At 28.8% G+C, this 9,365-nt stretch overlaps 1 protein-coding gene across 2 annotated transcripts; it reads left to right on the top strand.

Annotated features, from left to right (window-relative positions):
• The first annotated feature begins 5,250 nt into the window (after positions 1–5,250).
• Positions 5,251–9,069, top strand: LOC112767137 (uncharacterized). 2 transcript variants are annotated; one of them, XM_025813017.3, is made up of 3 exons: positions 5,251–5,568; positions 5,903–6,291; positions 8,364–9,069. In XM_025813017.3, the coding sequence occupies exons 1-3, from the start codon at positions 5,325–5,327 to the stop codon at positions 8,841–8,843; spliced, it is 1,113 nt and encodes a 370-aa protein (XP_025668802.1). In that variant the 5' UTR covers positions 5,251–5,324; the 3' UTR covers positions 8,844–9,069. The 2 variants fall into 2 exon arrangements, with proteins under 2 accessions (XP_025668802.1, XP_025668801.1); XM_025813016.3 differs by having other exon boundaries at positions 5,900–6,291.
• Positions 9,070–9,365: the final 296 nt, after the last annotated feature.

Raw genomic sequence — 9,365 nt, 5'->3', positions numbered from 1 at the left:
AAAACACCAAAATAAAGCATAAACAACAAATAATAAATCACGTATCCTGTGACCGTAGGAGCTCTCTATCCTTCACCAACGATCCAACTAATTTTTAATTAGGGATTAAATTAAATGTATTATTAGGTAAAAATCAATAACTAAACTATTAAGTGATAATCATCACAAATTATCAAAAGACTGAAATTGACATCCAAATTAAAAAAAAAAAATAGAGACCCAAAGAGTGAAGAACAAACCAGATAAGAGGAGAGGATGGAACAGAGCAGTGATGGTGAGCAAGAAAGACCCACAAACTGGAAGTGCAAGGCGATGCAGCGGCACCGATGCATCGTTGGCGGATTGGATTTTGCTTCACCGTCTTTTGTTCTGTGTTCTTGGCAAGAACAAAAAAAAAGTGTAAATTGAAACCAAATAAAAAAAAAGGGATGGATTTGGAACCAAATAATAGAGAAAAAAATTTGATCTAATTTAAATAAAGGCATAATCTCAACCAAGTGGTACATAAGTAGCAAGCAGATCTGGGACACAAGCATCGTTTGGAATGCGTAAGGGGGTGCTTCTCCTCCTGTAAAAACATGAAAACCTAGACAAAAAAAGAAAAAATAAACGAAATACCAAAATAAATAAAGGAAGGAAGAAGGAGAAGACCTTGCGATGGGCGCTGGTAGAGCTTATGGAGGTTGGAGGCAACGCTGGTAGGACGCTCGTACACAGCTTAGAGGAGACAGCGAGCGGACCTGGCATAGCAGAGGAAGCAGAGGAGCAAGGCATACAGAGAACGCCGTTGAGAGATCTCAAAACCGCAGCAAAGACAATGATGGAAGAGAGAGAGAGAGAGAGAGAGAGAGAGAGAACTCTGGTAATTATTAGGGTAAACTCAGATGAGATTGAGATTTAGGAAAAGAAGGGGCGAAGCTATGAGAAAAATAAAATGTATTGCAGCTTTCTCCAAAACGGCTGCATTAATCGCTACTAAATTGGTAGATAGCGGCTGATTTAAAAACCACGTCTAAAATGGCGCCGCCATCTGCCGCCTGTCTTGTAGTGTTTGTTTCTTCTCGTTGCAGTTTGAAAGCCATTGTAACTTTTTCGTTGGGTTGATGGATACGATGATAAACAATGTATTGTTCAATTTCAACAAGTGGTGAATGAGTTCAAGTGGAGACTAGAAAATTTGGAGAGTGATGTTAGGTCACTAAAGAAGATGATGATGGTTATGATGTTTTTAGCAGTGGCTATTAGTGTTGGTCTAGTTGCTTGTTTGGTGAATTTTTTAAGTAAACAACTAATAGGTAATAATAGGTTAGGTCCCTAAACTTTGTTATGTAACAGCTGATACAGGATACTGTGTTATTGAATCATGAAATAGAAATGCAACGTTGTAGTGAGATTAGGCTCCGATGGTGTCTTTTACAGGTTTAGGTCACACAATTGACTTAAAATAGTACTTGCATCTTTAACTCCTACATCATCTGGTTCATTGTTACCTTTTCCACCATGTTCATCATCTTTAGACAATTTCATAACGTTTATATACTCAGGGTGAGACTGACCATCCTCAAAGTAAATGTGAATGACATTATTGTTGGCATGACAGTGCCTGATCATGTCCCTTAAATCTTGGTCAAATGCCAATCTTCCCAAACCAAACTCCAATCCTTCCTTTGGGTTTAAATACCATGTCGCATTAGCTTTATCATATCCCAACTCTTTATAGTAACCAGTAACAACAAACACATCCATGTAATCTTCATCTACCCGAATCCATTCATCAGTCAAGTTGCTTGTGTAGATAATCCTATCACCAACAAGTGCCTCAAACCTTTTCTTATGGTGAAAAATGAGTTTCAGACAATCATTACTTATCTGAAAGAATACAAAAGTCCAAAATAGAGCCATCAATACTCACTGATTAAGTGATTATACTATGATTTTTCAAAAAATATAAAACCTTTACCTGTCACATCATAATGTGCATCGTCGATGCTTTGTTGATGAAACAACTCACTGAACAGATAAACGGCATGCAACGGACAAGCACCAGTGACACCTAACACCTGCTTTCTTGTGGGAGACGAAGGAACGACATGGAAGAGAAGAACTTTTTTGAGTTTTTTGGTGGGAAACTTTGAATGAGGAGGGGGACCATTTCGATTGTTTAATTTGAGGAGGAAAAAGTCAAACGACGTCGTTTTGCATCATAATTTCCTAACCCTTGTGAACGACGTCGTTTCATTCTTGCTCAATGGACAGTTAATATGATAGTTTATTAACAGCCTATTATATCAGTATCTCACTAACATCAATTCAATGAAGAACTAACGGAAAATCACGTTTTATAACGTTAGAAATTTATTTGATAATTTTTTAAAATTAGGGATATAATTGAATCACGATTGAAATTAAGGGATTAAATTGGACATTTCTTCATTATTTGATGAATGTCTTGTAGATAGTATAGAAATTGTTCCGTTTGTACAAGAAATATATTTTACATATGATAATTTTTAGGTGTATTACGAAAAAATGGTATAATTTCATTACTTTTTCATATCTAGTGCATCTATATGAAAATTCATCACGGATGAATTTTTTTATGACAATATTTTTCTAACGTAACGTTTTTAAAATTCATCTTTGTTGTTTTCTATTTAAAAGAAAAGTGAATCTTTCCTAACAAATTCTATTTTTCAAAAAATAAAAAATAGAATTCGCCCTTACGGAATTGTTAATTTTGAAAATGTTTTCGACAATTTTGGTTTGTCTCTTGTATTTTAGAAAATTACAAATAATCTTTATTTTTTGGGATTTCATCCCTCCGCAAACATATTAAAATTTTTTAACCAAATTACTTAATTTCTAACATTTTTTTAATTTTTTTTTCTTGATGAGATTGTGATCTCCTCACATCCTATTCTTAGAAGTTATATTAATAATATATATATAATAGATTATCAATAGTGACCACCATAAAAGAAAAAGATAGGTTGCTTATCATCTAAACAAATTAAAACTTTGGTGGAAGAGAGATTTCAAAGTAGAATTAATAGGTACAGGAAAATATGAAAAGAATGTCGTCACTCTTGCTAGTTGTGGATTGATTTTGATATGTCATGACATGCATGCCAATTTAATATATAGATAGTGTTTTTCATATGGCGCAGACCCCAATCTTTATCTTCCCTTATTAGTTGAAAATTTAACTTATTTCATAAAAAAGAAATTGGTTCTCTAATTGAATCCATATTATATTATCAATGATTATATATATATATATATATATATATATAAGTTTCTCTAATCATCAATTGACCACAAAAACAATTTTTCTTTAAAAAAAAAAATTGTGCTACCTCGTAAAAAATAAAATTTTTACCAAACCGAATCTTACTTATTTAATTTCTTTTTTTTTTCATATTAACTACATGCATAATAGTTAAAATCTCAATTTAATTCTTAAAAATTTTTAATATTATAATTTTAAATAATTCTATTGATTTTATTAAATTTATACTAAATCTGACAATTTTATAATTTAAATCTTGTTAAAATTTTACGTTTTACTTCTTAATTTATTTTTTCCATTTCACATAAAATCTCGATTTTCTCTACCCGGACCACATGTATATCAACTATCAAAATGTACTGTTGTATATGTTCATATAATATGACTCAAAATATTTAGTATTAGTTCAAAAACTATCATTGTTAATTGAAGTATTTATTTTTGGAATTAGTTAAAGAGTGTCCCGAGGATATTGATTGAAAAAATTAAAGTAGTAATAAGTTTTTACACTTTTAATACATTAAAGTTTAAAAAAGTTCGACTTGCAATGAAGAGATATAAATGTCAATTAAGGCTGCTCAACAAAATACAGTGGTGAACCTAGTCAATAATAAAACCAACGCTATACATAGATATTATATTTTGGATGAATACAATTTTTACTTTTTTGGTTAAACGGATGAAATACATTTTAATATACATTTTCTTCAAAATTTATTTATTTTGGATATTTTCTTTGACTTTTTCCTTACATAGTTATTTATGAATGTACTCTATGTCCCACACCATCCAGATTTTTAATAGTCAAAGTTGTGCCCACTCTCTAGACTTTGTTTTATTTGTTGTTGCACTAAAAGCTAGCCATGTTTTACAAATTCTAGTCAATTGGATTTTCACCTTTCATTCATTCTTTCTTCCTTCTTATTATTTAATAATAATAATAATAATAATAATAATAATAATAATAATATTTGTTAGAACTTAAACCATATATGTGTATTTGTTGTACATACTAACGGTATAAAAAATTTTATATAATTATTCAATTACAACTATTTTTTTAAATAAAAAATAATTATTTTTGTTGATATAATATTATATAATTAAATTATATAAAATTATTTTATACTTACAATATATTAAAATTATATATATTTAATTTAATGTAATATAAGTGTAAAATAGTTTTATACTTATATTTGATTATATAATATTATATCAGCAAAAATAACTATATTATCACATTAACCGCTTAAATAGTTATTCAAAAGAACGAATGTGATTGTACAACTGTGTAAAATATTTTATATTACATCAAAATTAAATTCATATATATAATGGTCCAAATAGTAATAATTTTGTAAACGCTATTTCATCCCTCAATTCTATTGCAATAGAGAAATATGTCTTGTCAGGCAATATTTTTGGTACTATGTGTAAAGATTTTTAAAAATATAATACATAGCGTCAATTTAAAAAAAAAAAAGAGAAGATAACTTGAATCTTGAAACTCTGGTGGATGGATAATTTATGATAATCACTATATATGTCACGAGAAGTAATTTACCCTTTATTTTAAAGAGGGTATGGTAGACTTATATATATATATATATATATATATATATATATATATATATATATATATATATATATATATATATATATATATATATATATATAGTAAAGAAAAAAACGCCACTCGAAATAACTATAGTAGTCTTTTCAAATTCAATTATTATTAATTAATTTAATTAACCTTTGGTGGCTTGATGAGACCCCCCTTAAAGAAAAATCGATATATGTAACATTAGGTCAAAATCTATTGTAAGCTATAGAACTCTCTTTTAATCAAGGCCATGATGGGGACCCCCAAGAAATGGAAATGTTTGACTTGACTTCATCACCTAAATATTCAATACATTTACACACTATAAGAAGATATGAAAATATGTTAATATAAATATAGAGAAAGCATAGAGAATAGTTTTCACATGTATGTGTTGTTTTACTTGAGACTTTAAGTGTTTTTAGAGTCATGGATGTGGCTAAGTTGTACATGAACAACGACTACTCCGAAGAACATGAACATGAACATGAAGATGAAGATCATGAGATGATGAAAGAGGAGAAAGAAGTTGTGCTTCCTGGGTTTAGATTCCACCCAACAGATGAAGAGCTTGTTGGGTTTTATCTTCGGAGGAAGGTTGAGAAGAAGCCTCTTAAGATTGAACTTATCAAACATGTTGATATCTACAAATATGATCCATGGGATCTTCCAAGTAAGATATTCAATTCTTCTTCTAATTAATTGTAACATGCATGTTTTAGGGTTTAAATTTCTTGGGTTTGATTATAACTATTCATATATTTTTTTTTAGAGAGATAATTTCGTAATACTTTTATGATCGAAAAATTTAAAGTTGAATACTTATTAAAGATTACATAGTTAATTACCTTATCTTATTACATGCATAAAAAATTATTTGTACAAGTATATATGAACCTCATGTATGTTATATAGGTGCAATTTTGATTTTTTTTTTTTCTATGTTATTATACAATTTTGTTTATATAATAATTAATTAACGAATTTATTGTTAATATGTGAAGAAGTTGGTTCATCAATGGGGGAGAAGGAATGGTATTTCTTTTGCATAAGAGGGAGAAAGTACAGGAACAGCATAAGGCCTAATAGGGTTACAGGATCAGGGTTTTGGAAAGCCACAGGGATTGATAAACCTATATACAGTGCTAATTATAATTATAATAATAATAATAGTAATAATAATAATAATAATAATAATAGTAAGGAGCATGGTGATCATCATGAATGCATTGGACTGAAGAAATCATTGGTTTATTACCGGGGAAGTGCTGGAAAAGGCACCAAAACTGATTGGATGATGCATGAGTTTCGTCTCCCACCCAATAATAATAATGGAGCAAAATTATTAAGCAATAATCAAGAAGCTAATAATGCTACCAAGGATCTTCATGAAGCTGTAAGTCAATTATTATACCCTTTTTTTCTTTTGGCTACATCACTAATTTTGCCTTTCAAACTTTATACTTTGACAATTTAAGTAACTAGCTTCTAGATAAAAAAAAAATTAAATAAGTCTATGTGATACTTGAAATATATATATTTCATTTGAGATTTAATTACTCTGCTAGTCCTATAGTTTCGTAAAATTTTTAATTAGGTCCTTATACTTTTTTTTCTTTTAATTCAGTCCTTATACCAAATTTTTTTTTTAATTGAGTCTCTATATCTTTTTTTCTTTTATTTAGGTTCCTGTACCAAATTTTTTTTTTAGTTTGCTCCTTATAAAATTAAGCCAATTACTACTAAGAGGGACTTAATTGACAAAAAAAATTTGGTACAAGGACCAATTAAAAAGAAAAAAAGTATAGGGATCTAATTAAAAATTTTACGAAACTATAGAAACCAATAGAGTAATTAAACCTTCATTTGACAAGTTCTCTCAATATTTTCCTAATTTTTGTCAAATGAAATACATTTTTTAGTATCACAAGTTTATTTAGTTTTTTTTTCCAAGAATTTAATTACTATATATTTCTTCATTATTTTTTATTTGCATATACTATATATATTATTTTAATTAGAGATGGTGTATGTCTCTTTAGGGATTTAAATTCTTTTGTCTTGTTTGAAAAATGTGGTGAGGATTATATTATTTAAATAAGAATGCAAACTAGACCATCTAGAAGTAGAAGAATAAAGACAAATTCTAGAGGGAATATATTCAAAATAAATGATTATTACAACAGATGCTGAGGTTCTTTGCTAGAAATCTTGTTCATACTCATCACCATGACCATAAATATCAATGTTGTCTCTATTCAAAAGTCAGAACCACGTTATTTAGACCCATGTATTGAGGAGAATGCATGATAGTGAATAAATTAAGCAACCAATTTATCAACAAATTAACGAGATAATATGTTACATATTCACACATGCATATATAAGTATACAAATATACATAGTGTCAGCTAAGTTATATTTGTAATAATTAACCAATTAAAGTGTATTTTATTATATTTATTTGAACTAACGTGATTCATAGCATATACTTAATTAGTTCTGTATTATTTTAATAAATTGTATTTTAATATTCACATATGCTTATAATTGTATTATTTTAATAAATTGTATTTTAATATTTCCAAGTGAAACTTGCGGTTGATGACACATTAATTAGGTCATTGGTCAATCAGAAGAGTCGTCTGGATTTTGACTGAGAAAAAATAATCAAGTTAATTCTTTTTTTTTCTGAATATATTTTATTATTTTGACTGAGAAAAAATAATTAAGCCGCATTAATTGCTTTATTTGTCTCTCTTTAATAAGTCAATTTCTCTCTTTGTTATACTAGTTCTTAATCAGTATATTTTAGAGATAAGATGTAAATAAAGTACTAAATCTACTTTTATTTTTATTTACTATTTAAAAATATTTTTCTTGTGCAAAAAGTCAAAGTCAAGATGACATCTTAAGAGGTTGCATTAAATTATGGATTGAGTTTCTTGCATTACCCCACCAAACTTGTATTATTAATGGAGTCTGGTCAATTGGCACTTAATGGAACTTGGTATACTTTTACAGGTCTTGATGTTCCATTCTTCATATTGTTACATCTTTGGTCCCTTCATCTCTGACCAAGTCAACTTTTTGAAAGAAAAATAACAAAATGATCAATCCATCTATCTATCTATCTATTTTTCTATCTATACATATATAATTTAAAAAAAATTTCAAATGTATCGGAGAACACTGGTGTTCCAGTTGTTTTGGTCGTTGATTTCAATTAATATATATTATATATATTTTTTATAATTCAGATCAACGGTTAAAACAACTGGAACACCGGTGTTTTCGACATACTTAAAACTCTTCCTATAATTTATAAAATAGTCCATTAAAGTTATAGATATTTATTTTTTCTTAATAAAAATTTTACAAAACTAGTTATCTGATTAAGAATTCATGTAGATCATAGATTATATTTACAAAAATTTTATAGGCTTTTTATTTGGATGGTTATTACAGGAAGTGTGGACACTATGCAGAATATTCAAAAGGATTCCAACATACAAAAAGTACACACCAAATTTGAAAGATTCATCAACATCACCACTGATGAACAAACCCATCAATAACATTAACCACCAAACTGATTCCTCAGTAACTTCCATATCATGCAGCTTAGAATCTGACAACAACAATAGCAAGCCATTCTTGACTTTCACTAACACTATGACTATGGGCATTCAACAATGTGAAAGGAAGCCTCTTGTTATTGGACATGTTGATGAAAGGAACAACAACTTTTTCTTAGACCATTCATCAATACATCATCAACAAGCTCCAACAACAATTACTACTACTGCTTTGTCATCATCATCATACTCATCATGGAACCAGCACCATCTTGTGGAGGATTACTTGTTTGCAAATGAGAATTGGGATGATCTTAGATCTGTGGTTGAGTTTGCCACTGACCCTAATAATTCCAAGGTTTATCTATGATTGTAATTAAAGAGTTTAATATATATTTTGAGAGGGTATTATTATTAGGGTATTTAGCTTCTTAAAACTACACTACTACTAGTACTACTACTACCAATAATAGTGACATGTATTACTATAATGTATATCTATCTTACTCTAACCCCAAATTCTTTTCTTGGGGTTGAAGTGAGAAAGTTTGATAGAGTATGTTTGTATGAAAAATAGGCCTTCAGTTTTGTTTTGACATTGTTCACATACACTTGGTTCTTTTGCTAATTTAATATAAACATATATAGTTTTATTTATACCTAATACACTCCTGGTTTAGTTTACTAATAACCACTTTTTAAATTTCAAAATCCAAATCTTAGTTGTAAATCACTGCCCTTTTACAATGTTGTGGTCAAAATATCTTTAGTTTTGAAAAGAATGCAATATACAGAATGAAATTTCAACACAAGAAATATGGGATTTGACTGAACCCATTAGTCCAAATGATGTTCCTTGATTTGTATAGTTGATCATAGTTTGTGGAAAGCC

This window comes from Arachis hypogaea, chromosome 17 (genome assembly GCF_003086295.3).
Source record: "Arachis hypogaea cultivar Tifrunner chromosome 17, arahy.Tifrunner.gnm2.J5K5, whole genome shotgun sequence".
NCBI lineage: Eukaryota > Viridiplantae > Streptophyta > Magnoliopsida > Fabales > Fabaceae > Arachis > Arachis hypogaea.
Note: the sequence above shows the minus strand (reverse complement) of the source record. Positions and strands in the feature narration are given on the sequence as shown.